Below are 21,111 nucleotides of genomic sequence, written 5' to 3' on the forward strand. Positions count from 1 at the left end.
CCTCTTCAGGAATATAAAAACGAATGTGTTTGAAATAATATGGAGTTATAACACGTGTAGGGAACAATACGAGCGACAGTGTGTAAACGGATAAAACTCTTTTACATTTTCGTTTTTATTGAAATGTCGACGGAAATGATGCAGTCCGTTAAAAGTTTTCTCATAAAATATGAACAAATACTCACAAATACTAAGAATAATTTATTCAAATAAATAACATGTTAGACGAGGAAGAAGATACTAGTCTATGTATAAATAGGGGTGTTTTATTTGAAAAGTTTGACTGAAATTTTTGACTACTCCGTATCATTTTTCCAGACATTTTTCTGCACCCACTGTTAGGACCAGTCTTGTTTAACACGACAAAACACAAAAACAAAGAAAAAGCCGTTTTCTGATATGCAAAAATTACAATTATTGTTTTAGGTATTACAAAAATGTCAAATTTCACATAAAATGGTAAATATCTCAGAAACAGTTACAGCTAGGTATATCACATGACATTATACAGGGTGATTCTAAAGTTGGGGCTTTCCTTTCACCTGCGAATAGGGCTTCAAAAAATAAGGTTTTTTTTCGTTTGAAGCTTTTTTGAAATATGAACAATAACGAAGATACAGGGTGTATACTATCGACATTTTATAGCATTTTTTATCATCTTTTCAACGATATATAGAAAATCTAGATTGGAGAACAAATTACAGCGTTACAAGGCTTCAAACCTGGCAAACTCACAAAAAGTGACACAACTTTTTAATTGAAATTTCTCAAAAACTGAAAATCTTTGAAAATTTGCTTAACCGACATTTTGTAACATTTTTCATCCTCTTTCTAATGATATATAAAAAATCTAGATTGGAGTGCAAATTACAGCTTCACAAGGCTTCAAACCTGACAACAACGCTGCAAACTCACAAAAAGTGACACAATTTTCGAATTGAAATTTCTCAAAAACTGAAAAAGTTAGAAAATTCGCTTAACCGACATTTTGTAAAATTTTTCATCCTCTTTCTAATGATATATAAAAAATCTATATTGGAGTGCAAATTACAGCTTCACAAGACTTCAAACTTAGCAACAACGCTGCAAACTCACAAAAAGTGACACAATTTTCGAATTGAAATTTCTCAAAAACTGAAAACGTTAGAAAATTCGCTTAACCGACATTTTGTAACATTTTTCATCCTCTTTCTAATGATATATAAAAAATCTAGATTGGAGTGCAAATTACAGCTTCACAAGGCTTCAAACTTAGCAACAACGCTGCAAACTCACATAAAGTGACACGATTTTCGAATTGAAATTTCTCAAAAACTGAAAAAGTTAGAAAATTCGCTTAACCGACATTTTGTAACATTTTTCATCCTCTTTCTAATGATATATAACAAATCTAGATTGGAGTGCAAATTACAGCTTCACAATGCTTCAAACCTTGCAACAACGCTGCAAACTCACAAAAAGTGACACAATTTTTGAATTGAAATTTCTCAAAATCTGAAAAAGTTAGAAAATTCGCTTAACCGACATTTTGTAACATTTTTTATCCTCTTTCTAATAATATATAAAAAATCTAGATTGGAGTGCAAATTACAGCTTCACAAGGCTTCAAACCTGGCAACAACGCTGGAAACTCACAAAAAGTGACACAATTTTCGAATTGAAATTTCTCAAAAACTGAAAAAGTTAGAAAATTCGCTTAACCAACAGTTTGTAACATTTTTCATCCTCTTTCTAATGATATATAAAAAATCTATATTGGAGTGCAAAATACAGTTTCACAAGGCTTCAAACTTAGCAACAACGCTGCAAACTCACATAAAGTGACACAATTTTCGAGTTGAAATATCTCAAAAACTAAAAAAGTTAAAAAATTAAAAAAAAAAAATTGTTAATGTGTGTTGATAGGAAATAACCTGTCAGTTAGTTAAAATTAAGTTAGTTATTTTTTATTTTCGTTTTTTCAGTAAAATTTTGACACCCTGTATCTTCGTTATTATTCACATTTCAAAAAAAATTGTTTTTAACCTTGAACCTTGTTTTTTGAAGCCCTATTCGCAGGTGAAAGGAAAGCCCCAACTTTTGAATCACCCTGTATATAAAATATGTCTAGAATTTGTCGTAGAATCCAAAAGTGCAAAAATATACAGGGTGTTTTATTTAAAACGAGTTGGTATAACCACCATTATGAAATTATTTCAGTTGAATTGTCCTTATCAATTAATTAATAATGAATTATTATGGTGTGGTCTGGATAACCATTGAATTTTTTTTAAATATTGTAGGATTCTAGCAGTTGACATTATATTGGATTAATGATTAAAAGGATTATATACAGGGTGTCCCATAAATAATGGTAAATAATTTAATAGCGGATTTAAGAGACCAAAATAATTCAACAATTTTTAATCAACAATAAAAAATGTCAACGAAAACAGAAATACAGGGGGTCAAAATTATTTTTTTAAAATGGTCTTTTTAAAATTACTCATGAATAACTTGCAGTTTCTTGGTAAAATTAGATATTCGGGGGTTTTTGAAGATAGAAAATTATCAACGCAGTTTTAAACCACCTGCAGAAAATAATTTGCTTTAAAATCGACATAACTTTTTTCTGGTATAGCCAAGTGACAGCTGTAACCCGAATATCCAATACCTTCTTGCCAAAAAAGGTATACCTAGTAAGTATCCCAAAAACAAACGGTTTTCGAGTTTTTTGCAATTAAAATATTGACCTCAATGCATTTATAATTTTTTTTTAAATTGGTTGAAGTAACTGTCTATTATTGTTATTAAATGTCTCAACAGCATTTTAAGTTGAAATTAATAACTTGCCTTGGTTATCTATTATTTCTTCATACACAAAATGCTTCAGGTAAAAATCTGGAGGACCAATTTTCGAACTTGGTTCTCCTCATGATATTTGGCTTCTCCGACCAATTCAACGATTCAGAAAATTTTTGTTTAAGTAATTTCTCACTTGTAATGAGAAATAATCTAAGGTTCCATCCTCCAAGAAGATTACAAATTACAATCATGTTTGGCACCGAATACTTTAATTGCAAATATCTCGTAAACTGTTGATCTTAAGGATGCAGACTAAGTATACCTTTTTTGTTAAAAAAATATTGGAAAACCGATACTCAGATTTAGGTTGTTACTTCGCCTTACCAGAAAAAAGTTAGAGTGATTTTAAAGCAAATCACTGGTTTTAGATGGTGACCTCTATAAGCTTGCTTAAAACTGAGTAGATAATCAAATTTGGCACCATCAAATACCTAATTTTAGCAAGAAACTCCAAGGGGAGCACGTGTTAAGTGAAAAAATGCATTTTAAAAAACTTTGACCCCTTGTATTTCTGTTTGTGTTAACTTTTTGTCTGAGGTAAGTTGTGCTAAATCGAATTAATTTGACTCTAATAAATACGTCATTAAATTATCTACCATTACTTATGGGACACTCTGTATATACACAATTATACAGGGTGGTCCAGTTTTAAATGTCAATAATTCACCAATCGATAGCCCATCAAAAATTAATTTGACACGCATTATGTCATTTTCCTGAAGAACGCTTCCTAAGGAAAACACAGACCTCCAAAATTCAGTTTTGAAAATCGTTTTTTTTGCTACAACTGACAGACAGTCAAACTTTAATTTTTAGAATAAAATTAGTCTAAGACTAATATCGTAGCATTTAATGCCAAAATTGTTTACTTTCATCAATGAAGAGTCTGAAACTTAACTTTTACTATAAAAAATAGTTTAAAATTCGATTTTTCAGTCTCAAATTCTCTTTTTCAAGTCAAATTAATACTGACAAAGCATGAAATGGCATAATTAAGCCTACGAAAAATGTAGAAATAGTTTTTTTAAGTCTGCTATGGCAAAAACTTCTTGAAGATAAGCCTAAAACTCAATTTCCCAAGCTGAAAGCAGTTTCAAAGCCCTAAAAATAGTCCAGAGTTCTAAGAAAATGAAAAGCAAAGTAAAAAAAAAAACCTGAAAAGTTAGTCTTCAAGTCAATTTTCATGAATATAATATCAATATCCTGTATTTAAGACTATTTTCAAGACTAAAATATTGAAATGTATTTTCAAATTATGAAAACTTACTTCAAATGCAAAATTTAAGCTTTTGATGTCACTTTTAATTAGTTCAGAGTCACTTTTTGGTCCAAGTCAATTTTCAAGGTTGAAATGTGTGAATTTGTTGTAAAAAATTCTAGATAAAGTAGTTTTTCATGGCTACAAGTCAGTTTTCACAAGTTTTTCAACTTATCTGACTACAAAGATAGTTTCTAAGCCTCTCAAGTAAATTTTCACAGTTCCAAAGTAAATTTACTGGTTTCTAAGTCAATTTTCAAAACTAAAGTCTGTGGTGAATTATTGACATTTAAAACTGGATCGCCCTGTATATACGGATAAACAGGTCATTGTTTTTTTTAATACGATTTTTCAATCAAATCAACCCTACAGGCGCAAAAAAATCAAAAGTGTTTTCCCATGTTAATCTCCTAGGTCCAGGGTGCTCTTGGACACCTGGTTTATAAGCAAACTTTATTTCCGAGGAAAACGGCTATCGACCTACAATGGTCTTTCTGCCAATGTTACAGAAATAAATGTATTTACATAAATATTTACATGTTAAAAAAAATTTACAAAAAAAAGGATAAATTTAATATAATAATTTATGCTTGAAAGTGTTCTATCAAGGATTGAGCAGGAAAATGGAATCGGGATTGTCTTGTTTGTCGCATTATACAGAGTGGGTTTAATATTGTCCAGTTATATCTGTTGTCTTTCCATTTTGCTTGAATTTGTAGTAGTCTTTCGCTAATTCGTGTAATTTTCGTGCGTTCATAGAGAAGTTCGTTAGAAGGGTTGTGTAATGGGTTTTCAGGGTGTCTAATTTTTGTGATTAGTCTTAATGCAATTTGTTCCGTTGTTTGTATGTGTTGTTTAGTTTTCGGAGTTGAGTTTGCCATTAGTATGTTTCCATAGTCTAGAAGTGGTCTGCAGATGGATTTGTAAATTTGTATTGCAGTTTTGTTACTGATACTTTTATTTTTGTTAAGTTAGTGATCTAAAATGTTTTGTTCTTGTATTTTTTACATGTTTAGTGAATTTCACTTTGTTGTCTATAGTCATTCTAAAATATTTAATGTCATTTTTAGGGATAGTTCTTTGACCATCTGCTGAGATTGTTGGTGAGTCCGGTGTAATTTTATGGTTGGAAAGTAGGAGTTGATTTTTAGTAGCGTTAGGTGTTGTGTCTCCATTTGTAAAACCACGCCATTGTGCAATCCGTCATTGTCTGAAATCTTTCTACTGCTTTTTTTAATAGTTTTATCATGTGTAACGAGTGCCGTGTCGTCCGCGTATACTGTAAAATATAAGCTGTATCGTTTATGTGTTTTTTATTTTGAAATCGCTGGTTGTATATATCATGACAGTAGATATTATATAAGAAAGGCGAAAGTGGTGAACCTTGCGGAAGCCCTTGTTCAGGACAAAATGGAAATGAAATGAAAATTGTCTGTTGTCAAGTAAGTTTTTATATACACAAATAATTAACGCTAAAATTTCGTTTAAACCCAAACTGACACTTTTTAATCCAATTAGATTAATTGAACTCCAATATGATCAAAATTCAATCCAAATTAATATCCCCCGAATATTTTTTACCTCTAAAATTATTAACGACCGTTCAGTCATTATACCCAAATAAATCTTTGTCAATACATCTGATTGTCTATACTTCCAGGAGATTAAAAAAAAATTAATAGAAGCAAAAATTTGAAACTGTCAGTGACATGATATAACACATCCTATATAAATTGGAAAACCACCACATGAATCTAATTAATTTTCCGGAGCGTTTTAAAACGGATTGACTCTATAAAGAGTACGGTTCACAACTCTTTTTCGACGTGGTGTAATGAAAAAGATTGATATCGTGTCTCTGTTTGCTTGTTTGTCGTCCATTAATCAGATGAAGTCGGACTTTAAGAGAGGCAAAAAGCGCATTATAAGATTACATTCACTCGTAAAAGAAGGATTTCTTGGAGCTGGAAATATTTCATGTTCAAATAACACAAAAACCTTTGTAATAGTCCGGATAAGAAACGTTTCACTTCAAAAACTTTAAAACAGATTAAATTTAAAATACCAAAGCTTCTCGAATGGACTGTTTTCAAGGCAGATCGAGTTTCTCGAGTCCAATTTTAGATTTCTCCGATTGAAGTCAATGGAAAGACAAGTTTCGTTTCTACTTGTCGTTTTTCAAAAGCACAAAGTAATGCAAGGAATGTAAAAACCGATGCAATTTCGAGCTCCTTGAAACTTTTACAGGCTAACAAATCAAAGCGGATTGAGATACGTAATTTATATTTCGCATTACCTGTATAACATATCAATTTCCATCCATTATTTTCGGTTTAAATGATTTATTAAAGTAATAATTCATAACTTATTAGCATATGATGATCGTTATTCCACTGGACCGTAATTATGTTTGGTTTGCTACGTTACATGCTGTTGGCTGTTTAAATAGGGCAATGAATATAGACTGTTTACAATCTTTTTGGAATTTTTAGGTTAAGTATTCAAATCAACCAGTGTTGCCAGGTCTGGAAAAAATTTCCCCCCTGTTTATTTTAAACAACTACAACAGTTGTAGGTAAACTCTAAGAGATGGCGCTAATACAACTCGTCATTGCAGACACAGTTGCCAACTTTTGCAGTATTTCCTAAAATCCGCTTTCTTTTGCTATCCCATCTGAACTGCGTAAGAAAACTTGATTTTTTCAAATAATTTGAGTTAAGTTACTCAAAACTCTCAACGAATTTGTGGTTTGAGGTATCGATAATAAATATTCTATTAATTTTAAAAGTCACAGGACTCTTTTTTTAACGTCAAAACAGAATCCTGAAGGTCACGTGACCGTTTTTTTAGTTTTAAACTGATACACTAAATCACGTATCTATTTGTAAGATTAAAATGTCATTTTTAACGTCACGTGACAGTTTTTATGTTTAGAATTTTGTTTTCAAATCTCGTGACTTTTTTAACGTCAAAACAGATCCTGAAGGTCACGTGACTCTTTTAAGATTAAAAACGGAATTTGTAATGCCACATGACAGTTTTAAATGTTAAAATGTCATTTGAAGGATTACGTAATCGTTTTTCAGTTTAAACTGATATTTTTAAAAACACGTGACCTTCTTTACAATGCAAATGGCCTCGTGACAATTTTCAATTATTTTAACGTCAAAACGAAATCCTAAAGGCCACGTGACTGTCTTAGATGTCAGAATATTATTTGAAGAGTCACGTGACGATTTTCAATAATACATATATTTTTAAAGGTCACGTGACCCTTTTTTATCAAAAGCATTATTTGAAGTGTGACGTGATTCTTTTTAGACATTCATAAAGTCGCATAACGATTTTCAATAATCAAACATATATTTAAAAGTCACGTGACTCTTTTTTAATCCAAACCGAAATCCTGAAGATCACGTGACTGTAAATAGCGAAATAATGACACGTGACCTTCTTTACAGTGCAAATGGTCAGGTGACGATTTTCAATACTCAAATTTAATTTTTTTTAGTCCATGTGACTCTTTTTTAACTTCAAAACGGATTATAAAGGTCACGTGATTCTTTTAAGATGAAAAATGGATTTTATAATGTCACATGACAGTTTTAAATGTCAAAATGTTCTTTAAAGGATCACGTACTTGTTTTTCAGTTTAAACTGATATTTTTAAAGACACACGTTACTCTCTTTATAGTGCAAATTGACCATTTTCAATTTAAAACGTTTTCACGTCAAACCGGAATCCTAAAGGTAACGTGGACTGTTTTAGATGTTAAAAATATTATTTGAAGAGTCACGTGACTGTTTCTACAGTTTATAAAATCGCATGACGATTTTCAATACTCAAATTTTATTTTTAAAGGTCACGTGACCCTTTTTTAATGCCAAAACGAAACCCTGAAGACTGTAAATGACAAAATATTATTTGACGGGTCACGTGACTATTTTCAATAATTACATTTAATTTTAAAGATTACGTGACCGTTAACTCTAAATCTCGTGACTCATTTTAAGGTACAAATGGTCACGTGACTGTCATAAGATTAAACATGGAATTCATAATGTATTAAGTATAAAATAACCCTTGATGAATATTAAAAATAAACTAATAACAAATAACTAAACTAAAAATACAACAAAGTGAAACACAATAATAATTAAAGGAAACACACATAAAATCTGTTATTTTTTGCCTAGAAACAAAACAAAAAATGTGATTTGACAACTAGACAACGCCGCATTAAAACTGATTTTTTTCAACAGTCAAAAGATCGGAATTGTGTCTGGCTTTAAAATTACGCAAATATGCGTTTAGTGGTGCCATCTTACGCTGCTTACTTAAATTAATTTTCAGTTCCAATGCCACTGTTTGTCTATACTTATCATTTAGTCTATGACAGTAGTGACGTTTTTTTTGTTTTGAGAATATTTCAATTTATTATAAACTTGGAAACTATCAAAATCTTGAAGCTGTAAAATGTCAAAACTTTCATATTAAATATTTTCTACAGTTCCATGAGGAAGATTTTTGACAGTAATGTGACGTGAAGCTGTTGAAGCTACTTTCATACGTGAAAATGTTGCAAACTGTCAAATCAGGAACCTATGAAGCTATAAAATGTATATTCAAATAGTTTATAGCCCATTGACTTAATGGTTCTCTGTTTTTGCCATTGAGTTTCTATGGGCAATTTTGAAATTTCTCTCTCGTGTATTTCAATCAAATTAATTTTTTTAGATGTGGTCAAGAAACTCGAGTGATTCCCCGTCTTCTTCAGCTACGATTCCACTGGCTTAAATCGGAAAAGGAATCAATGAGACTGGAACAAGCGGGCATCACCAGTGACGTGCTGAACTCGGCCATAGCGGCCTTTACTATGGAAATTATCGCAAAACACGGAGAACCAGCTCCGCGGTTGTGTAACAAAGATCCGCTCCTGATCAAAATGGGCAGCTACGTTCTAGACTTATTCCCGAATGCCAAGTTTATATTTATGGTGCGCGACGGTCGTGCCACCGCTCATTCCATAATCACGCGCAAAGTGACGATCACAGGTTTCGATCTGACTAGTTATCGTCAGTGCTTGAAGAAGTGGAACAGTGCAGTCGAGGCGATGAACAATCAATGTAGAGAAATGGGCAAGGACAAGTGTTTGCGTGTACCGTACGAACAATTGGTGCTACACCCTAAAGAATGGATGGAAAAAGTTCTCAAATTCTTAGACATTCCTTGGAACGAGTCCGTTTTGCATCACGAAGATTTCATTAATAATGGAATTAGTCTGAGCAAGTAAGCTGCCACTTTTATTTTAAATTGTTAGACTGTTTCAAATAATATACTTCCATTCCGCTTGCGGTAACGCGATTCGAAATTACAAGTTTTTCTCGGAAAAGCGGAAAAATAAGAGTAAGGTCTTAAGGAACTTATTAACCCCGGTCCAACTGTATGAAACAAGTTTGAATTAGTTTTTAATGATGGAGGTTTTCTCTGCTGTACTCTTTTCTTTCACCAATGGTAAAAGTGTTTGTTAATAAAAATTAACCTGAAAATGAGCTACTTTTCGTACTTACTGTAATACTATTAATTTGAAAGTAGTTAACTAAAAAAAGCCAATTTTCAAAATTCCTTGAAGTAGAATGAATAACAATATTTCTCATGAATTTATTGGTCGTTTTACGAAACTGGTATTGCAGACTATAATTGGTATTAAATAATAGATATTGCCATTACGAATTTACAGCTCACATGTATAAATAATACAGACTGGACGTATAAATTTAGTGTTGGTTTGCAATAGATCACATTTCAATAACTACATAACAGAGCTAAAATGACAATATTTGAAAATCAAATCTAAAAAGTTCAACACAATTTACTCAGGTAACGTAGTGCAAAGTAGATTAATTTAAAATGCGAAAAGTGGTTAAACTGTGTAAAGAACAAAACTCGAAACAAAGTCGGTTGAAGTTTATTGGTAAAGTTCCGATATCATTGTTAAAAAACTTTACCTGCCTGAATAAGGGGAATTTGGTGAAAGTTTCGTACAGTAGAAGCAGGGAATAATATCAAAGTAAATCAGACTTGACAGGAATTTTTGTAGAAATATTTTCATGCATTAAGTGTCGCTTACAAAAGAAATTGTATCCAATTTTCAACCCTGTACAGCATCTAAACGAACAAAAACTCACCAGAGAATAACGCTATTATAAGCGTGGAGGAAACAAATGAAGTTATACGAGCTAACAAATTAACTTTTTATTATTCGTCAGGTTTAATACCAACTCCCAAATTGCAACAGGCAATAAGATTGTAAAAGTTGCTCTCGGTTAAAGAACCGACAAAACAAATTGAATTGGCCAATTTGGACCTGATACTCGGAAGTTAATGAAAACTTAACCCGGTCTCCACATTGATTAAAGTCTCGTTCAGTCGTTTTATTTTACACGAAATTCAATTACTTTGAAAAATTTGTACAGGAATTGTAACGATATTTTTTTCAGAGTGGAACGTTCATCGGATCAAGTAATCAAGCCAGTAAACCTGGAAGCACTGACTAAATGGGTGGGTAACATTCCGGAAGATGTGGTGAGAGATATGGCAGAAATTGCTCCGATGCTTTCCGTTTTGGGATACGATCCCTACTCAAACCCTCCTAATTATGGCAAACCCGACGAACAGGTAAATAAATTCCAGCAATAAATTAAACATAATTAAGATTATCTTTGATATTAGGTGGCTGAGAAAACAAAAGATATCCAACGCAACAAAAACGTGTGGGAGCGAAAAGCCAAAGAGATGTTCAGTTTGGGCTGGGACAATGGCGGGGACAAGGACATGGACAAAGATCCGAGTGACAATCCGAGTTTGACGTGATTTACGGGCATTTTAGTTTTTAAGCTTTACACTGGTCGAACTTTATCGAAACGAATCTTTATTATACTAAGTCTATATGTAAAGCGTTTGCGTGAAATTTAAATGATTGGTAAAAAAAAGTAGCTTTTGCTGCTTTTTCTTAACTAATCACAAACTAGGAACAGAGGTGTACGTATGTGTCAATAAGAAATTTAAATTTGTAAACTGTTTTTTATTCTGTCCTATATTACACTTTATTATTGTGCCACTTCTAGTCCTGCTATTTAATTTTAAACGCTTTCAGTATCAACGATAATGACAGAAAGACGAAAAAGTTTGACCGTTGTATTTGGACCATATTACTTAAAAAATATCATTTAGGTATTTATAAATTTTATTAAATGAAAATGTTGTGTTTAATAAAAGTTGTATAAAAACTTGTTGATTTTTTGTCCGCCCTCACCCTTTTCTACGAATTGCAATTTTCTCCAATGTACAGGGTGATTGATTGAATTTTGACCACCCCCTTAACTTCCGTATTTTTGATTTATATTGGGTCTTGGGATATATTTGGGTCTACTTTTACTCTTAGATGAACAGTTATTATACAGGCTGCCCCAAATTTGAATAACTAACTTAACCCTTAATCACATAGTCCAGGAAACATTGTTAAAGTAACAGATGCTGCGGAAACAGTTGAATATCGATACAGACATTTCACATCAATTCCTAGAATTTGACGTAGAATTCAAATATTGGATAAAAAGTTGGTCATCGTATTTAAAAAAACATAAGTTTGGTTTGTTACTCAAATTTGGGACGCCCTGTATAATAACTGTTGATCTAAAAATAAAGTAGACCTAAATATCTACTAGTTTTGTATTTAACGTTTTTTGCTAAAAGCAAAATTAAGAAAGTTAAGGGGGTGGTCAAAATTCAATCAATCACCCTGTACAGAGCGTTCAATTTAGCTTGGGGTCCTGTTAATATTCTATTATTGTGTTTGTTTTAGTTTGCTACTTTATTTGTATATTAATGTAAACAGTTACTTTAGTACAAAATAAAATGTTCTGAGAAACAACAATTGGTTTTGCCGGCAATACCCTCTCTACATCGTTCATTCACCAATTGTTAAGAAAACTAATTTGACTTCCTGCGCTCTCGATAAAGGGGTAAAAAAAAGGGGTATAAAAATTTAAAAAAACCAAGAAAGTATTAAAAGAAGCTTTTACTAGTGTATATGTATAGTAAATAACAGTAATTTTATAAAAAAACAACCTTCTTGAAAATTTCAGTCTCAGTACAAAGTTAAGCGTTTTTCTTTTACTAAATCAATGTCTTCAACTTATTTAACTAACATTCGTTAAAGGAACAGAGTCTAGTAACGTTAAATAAAACGCCAGAACTAGACAAATATCAACTTCAGACACAGACTAGAGAATAAATAAGTACAAAAACGTAAAAATACTCATACTGAACCTTCTCGATTCGTAAATTAAAACTTAATGGAAAAAATTGGACGAGACAATTCAAACAAGCTTAATGTTAGCTATCATTTAAACCATGTTTCTTCAACAATTCTCTAAGTCTGTTGATCTCTTCATCTTTTTCCCGTAAGCTGCGCTCTAACGCTTCCACGTCCGGTCTGGAAGAACCCTGAGCACTTTCTAAGGCTTGGAGAAGCGTGGAGGCGTCCGGCCGTTCTCTCGAACGGTGTCTAACCAAGGCAGACACCAAATTAGGCAGTGTCAAATCAGTAGGAACGGGAGGATCTCTTCGACTACGCAACTGAGTAATTCGCACGGTACGTTCCATTTCCGTGCCAAAGTCTTCGATTAGCTCGAACAGCACGATTCCCAATGAAAACATATCGCTCTAGAAACATTACTTTTGTTGATCACACTGTATATTTTCCTTGTGGTACTCACTTTTGGATCGCATCGTCCAGCTAGTTGTTCAGGTGCAGCGTACAAAGGGGTACCGCGAGCAAAACCATGTCGCGTTTGCTGCAACGGACAAGCAAGTCCAAAATCGCCTAATTGAACTACTAAAGAACCTGATTCGGTAGATACGAATATGTTGCTAGGCTTAATATCGTGATGCACAATCCCTTTAGAATGTATGTAGTTTAAACCTACAAAAAATAGTTATTTCATACAAGGTGATTAAAAAATCTGGAGTAGTATTTGCAATTTGAAAAGATATGCAACTCACCATACACGCCAGTGTAACGCGGGTTGCAGTCTTTCATTTTTTATGGTTAGAAGCATAGAAAACAAAATCTACACCATTTACACACGTAGTTTAGAAAATATCACTTGGATTTTAAAAATATAAGTTGGATTTCAGAATCTATAACTTGTATTTCATTATCGTAAATTTGGTTTTAGAAAACGTAAGTTGTATTTCAGATTCGTCACTTGTATTTCAGAAAAGGTCACTTGTATTTAGAACGCGTTATTTCAATTTCAGATTTTTTTGTGTTTCTATGTGGTTATTAGTTCATTGTTTTTTTTTAATATCACTTTAAGCAAAAAAAAACCGCCCATCGGGAGTATTAATTTATATAAAATATACAGGGTGTCCCGTAACTATATGACAATCTCTCGGGGGCATACAGGGGAGGTCAAAATAATACGATTTGTTCATATATTTTTTTTTTAAGTCATTCCCAAGGGAAATATCGAGCTTCAGGCAGTTCTTTGCCTTCCAATTAACGTTTTTGGCCGTAACTTTTGAAACACTTTGTATATTGTAAGGATTATTGGGTTTAATGTTTTATCGAAAGAGACCTTCTATTTGACATCAAAACCAGGTATCTCGTCTTCGAAAGGCAGGAACTAACTGGACCTAAGACACAATTTGCTTTGACAGCTGTCATTATTTTCAGTCGATTTTTCATTGAACTTCTTAAACCACAATGTTATTAAAAATATTCGTTAAACTATTTACTTTTTTTACTTATTTACTTTTTTTGCTCAACTTTAATTTTCCAAATTACAAATGACCATGTCTAAAATCCAACTGCACTTTTCTATAATACAAGTGACTAATCTGAAATACAAATTGCAATTTCAAAAATCAAAGTTATTAATCTAAAATTGAAAGTACCTTTTCTGAAATACAAGTGATATTTTATAAATCCATCTTATAGTTTCTAAAATTCAACTGACGCTTTCTAAACTACATGTGTAAATGGTGTAGATCTCCATCTTAAATAGGACGCCATGAAGACACAAAGTTTGACATTTGATCAAAAGCTATTTCGATGGAATCCGCCGCCGGAGGGAACCAGTTTATTTTTTTCTAAAAATCACTTGACCCCATGATTACAAAATTATACGCAGGCCACGTGACCTTTGGATCATATCGCGTTTAGATCCGAAAGAAAACGACTAATTTCCTAGTTGTCATTGTTGTTGTCACTATGACATCTATTTTGAATTTAAAATTTGAATATCGTTCACTAAAGCGCTAAAAAGTATTAAAAGTAAAGTTAAAGTTGCATATTTGTGTTGTTCGTGAGTTTTGTGAGTGATATGAGGGTGACCCCAACTTATTTAAGGTTTATGAAAACCTTGTTGGAAATGACCTAGTTTTTAAACTCTTGCTATGGAAATACTTATCAAGTGCGTATTAATGTATTACTTTTATGTTAATAAATAAGTTATTACCTATACAGACAGTATAAAATAACATCACCATTATAATCCGACTTACTAATAATTATTTACTATAGTACACACCTTTTTATCAAAACCTGATATTAACAAATAGAAAAACAATAAAACATTTCACATTTTCACGCCTTCTAGCGGCCAAACGGTGTGATCAATCAACTCATGTGGGGATATTTTTGGAAAGCTTAAAATCCGCTCTATCGTTTATTTTCTATCACATTATGACGTAACTTGTCAATTAAGGGAGTAATTTAGGGTCAAAGCAACGATTGTCACAAAATATGTGATTTTATGGTGAAGGAACTTTGATGCCCTCTAGCGGCCAAACGGTGTAATCAATCAACTCATGTGGGGATATTTTTGGAAAGCTTGAAATCTGCTCTATCGTTTGTTTTCTATCACATTTTGACGTAACTTGTCAATTAAGGGAGTAATTTAAGGTCAAAGCAACGTGTGTCAAAAAATATGTGATTTTATGGTGAAGGAACTTTGACGCCCTCTAGCGGCCAAACGGTGTAATCAATCAACTCATGTGGGGATATTTTTGGAAAGCTTGAAATCTGCTCTATCTTTTGTTTTCTATAACATTTTAACGTAACTGGTCAAGTAAGGGACTAAACTATTCTAGACTTTTTGTTGTTTAATGTAAACCAAATATAACCGGCTTAGCAAAACATATCTAGTGTGCCATGCAAAACGCCCTCTCGCGGAGAAATTATCATAATAGCTATGTCCAATCAAAACGTGACTTCAAACAGTTCCATTGACATGTAAATCTAGATTTATAATGTTTTCTATGATTAGAACAGGTAGCAGGGACACAACACAGGGTGTCCCACGACGAAAGACATCGATTGATATTGGAACAAGTATAAATAGGAGAGTTTTGAAAATTTGGCAGGATACTGATGTCGGCATGCCCAATCTAACTAAAATATTTTCAAGATGGTTGCACTTCCGTTTATACCGGAAGTCGATCACAACTTTCTTATTTTAAATAGAACACCCTATGTATTATTACATATTTGGATTCCTCACAAAATTCTGACCAACTTTTGTGTACAATGCCCTATGCCTATCTCTAGCCGTTTTCGAAATATTTGATGTTTTTCCAAAAAAGTGACAGTTGCAACGCTCAACATATTTTTGTACTCTGTCAAAACCGTAATTTATTTTGCAATGAAACTTTGGGTTATTGTAAATAAAGGATCGTTTTATTAAACTGAGGGTGCGTATTGAGGTGCTGAGATTCATTTGTATACAGGGTCGTCAAAAAAAAATCATAAACCTGCCACTAAAAAAAATGAAAAATTTCAAGTTTTTTAAATAGAAACCCACATTTTTTATGACGGAATCATTTTGAGCATTAAAAATTACTATATATTTCAATTTACTTGCCTATACCTAAATCCAACCCATTTCGTTTTATTTGAGAATAAACATTTTTTTATTATGCTGCACGGTTGGGATTATGTGGTGTTCTAGTTGGTCATGCTTTTGACACACGGTGATATTGGAGACCTGCAGAGCATGTTAATAACACTAGTTTTGAGTGTTTTAACAACTGCAAATACGCCGTCGCGGTTACGTTATTCAAACCAAGATTACTTAAATCTGTTTATTATTTACGGAGAATGTTATAAAGTTGTGAGTAGAACATGTGAGGTATTTGCCGCTCGTTATCCAGAAAAACCAAAGCCATCACCAAAAGCTGTCAAGCAAATAATTGAAAATTTTAAAAATACGGGATCTGTGAAGAGAAAAGCTATTAAAACAAAACCAATCCTTAATAATACAAATGTAGAAATTGCAATTTTGGACTATTTTGTTGCAAATCCAACTTCGTCAATAAGACAAGTTTCCGTAGAATCAGGCACATCCAAAAGCTCAATTCAAAGGATCCTGAAGAAACATAAATTTTACCCTTTTTCATTTAAATTAGTGCAACACCTAAATGAGGTTGAATTTCCGAAGAGAGTGGTTTTTAGTGAGTTTTTGCTGACTAGTCACTATGGAGAAGAATTGTTTTTGAATAATATTATTTAGAGCGACGAGGCCAAATTCACTAAAAATGGAATGTTCAATAGACATAATTCACACTACTGATGTGACATAAATTCACACGTAATTAGAGAGAGAAATTTTAAAGAAATTTGGAGTTTTATGAATAAAAAATGTTTATTCTCAAATAAAACGAAATGGGTTGGGTTTAGGTATAGGCAAGTAAATTGAAACGTATAGTAATTTTTAATGCTCAAAATGATTCCGTCATAAAAAATGTGGGTTTCTATTTAAAAAACTTGAAATTTTTCATTTTTTTTTAGTGGCAGGTTTATGATTTTTTTTTGACGACCCTGTATACAAATGAGTCATTACGGACCCTCAGTTTAATAAAACGATCCTTTATTTACAATAACCCGAGGTTTCATTGCAAAATAAATTACAGGTTTTGACAGAGCACAAATATATGTTGAGCGTTGCAACTGTCACTTTTTTGGAAAAACATCAAATATTTCGAAAACGGCTAGAGATAGGCATAGGGCATTGTACACAAAAGTTGGTCAGAATTTCGTGAGGAATCCAAATATGTAATAATATATAGGGTGTTCTATTTAAAATAAGAAAGTTGTGATCGACTTCCGGTATAAACGGAAGTGCAACCATCTTGAAAATATTTTAGTTAGATTGGGCATGCCCACATCAGTATCCTGCCAAATTTTCAAAACTCTCCTATTTATACTTATAATATACAGTATACAAGGACAACCTTAGGCTGCTCTTAAATACGTCGATGCAATCAGTCAACTATCACTACTTTACCTTTTAATAATTGAATGAGTATCTGCTGTATGGCTTTGGTCCTCAATGCTTCAGCTCCACTTGACATGACTGCCACTTCTGCGTCAAACGATTCGTGTCTCTTTCGCAACCATTGCTGCAGAGTGCCGTGACAAAGAGACATTTGAATATACAACGTCGCCCAATGAGCTTTTGACATTTTGTTCACACCATTTTGAGCGTGATATGGCAATACTATAGCTTTCTCTGTTGATGGTGATGAATCCCTTTTTGGTGAACTACTGCAACACCATTTTCTGTAAATATGTAATCTTGGTTTGCTCGCTCAAACTTACCAGCCAGCTAAACTATTACTGTCATTCTCAAATTCAATTTCAAAGTTTGAGTTACTGTTAACTCTTTTATAAGCCAATGAACTAGTGGATAACTTATTGTTAAAGGGGAACATGTTAGTTTCAGTCACAACCAAGTTGGGATGTTTTTGCATTACATCCTTTGAAGTGTCCCTTGAAAATAGCTGGTTTAAGGTGCTGAATGAAAAAGCTGTAATAAACCTACTTGCCACTTGCAGTGTCAGAATTTTCAGAAATATCCTCTGATATTAACAGATCATGATTACTTCCAGGTGTAACCACAATTTCAGGTTTGTCCCACAATGGCGCATTTTTAATAGTCTTTAAACTGTCAGATGGTGGTCCCAATTCAAGCCATGCAGCTTTGTACTGTACAATGTTAGGATGATTCAAACTTGCAAACGTTTTTACTTCAGATATGTAATTTTCAATGGCTTCAATTGCTTCTGACTGAATTGGAATTTTTTTAACTGCATACTCAGTGCCGTCAAGTTTGTGTTTGACACGAAAGACCTTAAATTTAATAAAATGCTTAATTTAATAGATTTTATTTTGCAAATTTCTGGTTTTATTTGTTTTTGCGATAAACAGGACGTGCAGAACGAATGTGACGTCAGAATGACCTAATTTGACCAATTTTCAAATGTCCGCGTGACGTCACCTTAGCTTTGCACCATCTATCGGGCGCAAAACTAACGTGCACCACGTCAGTCACCGCCCAAGGATATTAAACAGTACAGGATTGCTCGATCGGCCGATTTTGTTTCCCGGCGGCGAATGAATTCTGACGTCACAGTGGGCCTTCGGGTGCACAATACGCTAAATATTCGCCCGAGATGCTATGTACGAGATCATGTTCGTGAATGATCGACTGCAATCGCGCATCGCGCAAAACAATCGCGCAAACGCGAGAGACCCATGGTGACGTAAAAATCGTCACCGGCCCGAGCCGATACCGGCAAGATTGCGCTTATGGGATTAAGCACTCCTGTACTGTTTACCGTCCTTGGTCACCGCCTACTATACTAGAAAGCCTAGAAGGTGCTTGTCAAAAATTCCAATATGGCGGGAATAGTGGTGACAGTTTTGTACTGTGGAAATTGAGATTTTTGAGGATTAGATGAATTTTTACGGTTTAAAATCAAGACTTGAGGTTATTTGCGTAAGTTATTTTTGTTTGCTGCCGTTCATAAGTTTTTCAAGCCACATTGTAACAGCAAATCAGGAAAAAGCCCAACCGTGTCAGTTTTTTACTTTACAAAAAACCGGATCTAACTCAACAGTGGTTGAACACTTTGAAGTGGGATGATTTTACTCCAACACTATACTCAATGGTAAGTACCAGTGCTTTCTAGTACAGTGAACTTATTAGGTACTTGTTACATGCACAGGTATGTGAGTTACATTTTAAAGCATCCTTCAATGTGAGAGCAACAAAAATAATTTTGAATGAATGTTCTTGGTAATAACATAAGAACCAATTACCAGTTTTGCTTACCTAGTTTCAAGGATTTACAGATTTTCTTGTATTAAACAGTGTTTAAACTAGTTGGCTGTGTGTTGTACTTTCCAGAACAAATGTTTTTACCAATTTATTTAGGCTGGAATTGATTGTGTATAAAAAGCTCTATCTATACATATCTGGATCAGGAATGAACCTTTCTTTGATTTTTCACTCACAACTTGCAATCAATTAAACAAAATAATAAAAAAAATACATATTTCTTAGTGCATCTGCAAACGTTTGTGTATAAAACAAAAACCGCTAACGCCGCCATTTAAAGGGACATTTTAGGCTTCCTAGTATAGAGGGCGGTGCGACAGTCAACTGACATTCTGAACTTTTTGAAGGCTATTGTCAATTGTCAAACAGCTGACCAAGCATATAAAAACGCGTATTTTTAAAGTCAACAGTTTAGGTATTGTTGCCAAACAAGCACCACAATTTTATAAAAAGTGTTCTTAAAGTGCTGATGAATTAATGGTGGATCCAACTGTCACTGTCTTTTAAGTCAACATAAATCTGTGATGAAAACAACATAGCCTCAACTTTCCACCAAGCCTCAGAGCTGATGGATTTGTTGATTTCATGTTGGAAGTCAATTTTGACCAATGACACTGTACGCTTTTTTGAGGTTATGTATTAGCTTTCCGGCATTTGTATTGTTTGTTGATTAAGGAAAATAGAAAAGGCGTAATCCGGATTCTAGTGAAAAGTTTTGTATAGGCTCTGTTGATTGTTCTCACTTGTCATTGATTAAAACATGGAGATAGTCACCGTCACTATTACTGACATTGAAACAGGAGAGCTGTACCAAATAGATTTGTTTCCTGAAGAAGTAGAACAGATTTCTAATGGCAAGTTCTGTCAGTAGTGTCATCGATCACAAAATCCCGTTTTTTAAGTCAACACAAATAAAAAAAAATCTCTTACCTTTCCAAAAGCACCACCACCAATTCTTTCAAACTCATCAAACTCTCTCTTATACTGAGAACTGTAATAACCATCTTGCAGCATCAAAGAGGATGAAGGGCTGCTGCTGGTAGGCCCCTCACAAAACAACTGAAACAGTGCATGCTCAAATTGCATTCGTGCCCCCTCTAACTCAACCATACTCCAGCTTTCATCTATTAATCCCATACGAAACAGCCGTTTGCATATTTTTTTGTATGTATGTAATACTTTCTGTAAAAAACTTTAAAATTAAAAACGTGGTGAAGAAAATCTGGGTTTGCCTACTTGTCTGTCAGTTTCATACACTGAAACCAAGCTTCTGACTAGGGCTTCCACCAATAAACTGACTCTAGTAGAACGGTCCTGCCTGGCAGAAACTGGTAAGTTGGGATCCAGTGGAGAGTCATACAAGCCTTCATCCAGAGATGAAATCTCTGATCTGTTTGAACCAACCTCTTTGGAATGCGTCATGATTTTGAGCACTAACTTATCACTGAAGAATGTTAAAAGTTGTTTTCCACCATGTATCCATGACCTACAATGGTAAATTTTATTCAGAAACACATGCATGTAAGTAAAAAATTAAAAGTACCAATTGACAATAGAATGCTTGAAGATTACCTTTTAACAAAGGGAACATAGAAAAATATGAACTAACAGCACCTCAAACTACTAGAAGACATATGAGCCATTCAAGTAACCAAGAAACTAGAAACCACTCTTAAAATGAGCAAAAAAGTGAATGAAATTGAAAATATTACAAAACAACTGTCAACGACAGCTGTAAGCTGACGTTAGTGACAGTTCTTTAAGGTATTAAATTTTAAACATCTTCTTGTCTTCTTTTTTCTACAGATAAGACTTTGCT

At 33.3% G+C, this 21,111-nt stretch overlaps 2 protein-coding genes and 1 long non-coding RNA gene across 9 annotated transcripts in view; 2 read left to right on the forward strand and 1 right to left on the reverse strand.

Annotated features, from left to right (window-relative positions):
- Positions 1-11,393, forward strand: part of Tpst (tyrosylprotein sulfotransferase) — a 77,797-nt gene extending 66,404 nt beyond the window's left edge. For all 3 annotated transcript variants that reach the window (XM_081984964.1, XM_081984965.1, XM_081984966.1), the window contains 3 exons: positions 8,842-9,393; positions 10,605-10,782; positions 10,837-11,393. In XM_081984964.1, the coding sequence (XP_081841090.1) occupies positions 8,842-9,393; positions 10,605-10,782; positions 10,837-10,977 (871 nt within the window). In that variant the 3' untranslated portion in view covers positions 10,978-11,393. The remainder of the gene's footprint in view (positions 1-8,841; positions 9,394-10,604; positions 10,783-10,836) is intronic.
- Positions 11,394-12,169: 776 nt separating this feature from the next.
- LOC145732597 (eukaryotic translation initiation factor 2-alpha kinase 1-like) lies at positions 12,170-21,010 on the reverse strand. 5 transcript variants are annotated; one of them, XM_081984959.1, is made up of 8 exons: positions 20,836-21,010; positions 20,529-20,778; positions 20,223-20,474; positions 17,994-18,301; positions 17,771-17,941; positions 17,457-17,713; positions 12,885-13,090; positions 12,170-12,831 (listed from the first exon to the last, which is right to left on the reverse strand). In XM_081984959.1, the coding sequence occupies exons 2-8, from the start codon at positions 20,712-20,714 to the stop codon at positions 12,502-12,504; spliced, it is 1,710 nt and encodes a 569-aa protein (XP_081841085.1). In that variant the 5' UTR covers positions 20,715-20,778; positions 20,836-21,010; the 3' UTR covers positions 12,170-12,501. The 5 variants fall into 5 exon arrangements, with proteins under 5 accessions (XP_081841085.1, XP_081841082.1, XP_081841087.1 ...); XM_081984956.1 differs by having other exon boundaries at positions 17,457-17,716; XM_081984961.1 differs by lacking the exon at positions 20,836-21,010 and having other exon boundaries at positions 17,457-17,716; positions 20,223-20,351; positions 20,405-20,474; positions 20,529-20,670.
- Positions 15,328-17,636, forward strand: LOC145732606 (uncharacterized). Its single transcript, XR_014179038.1, has 2 exons — positions 15,328-15,468; positions 17,398-17,636. It is a non-coding gene; the product is annotated as an uncharacterized LOC145732606 (long non-coding RNA).
- Positions 21,011-21,111: the final 101 nt, after the last annotated feature.

Source organism: Ips typographus, linkage group LG8, assembly GCF_016097725.1.
Source record: "Ips typographus isolate SLU linkage group LG8, UJ_Ityp_2.0, whole genome shotgun sequence".
Lineage (NCBI taxonomy): Eukaryota > Metazoa > Arthropoda > Insecta > Coleoptera > Curculionidae > Ips > Ips typographus.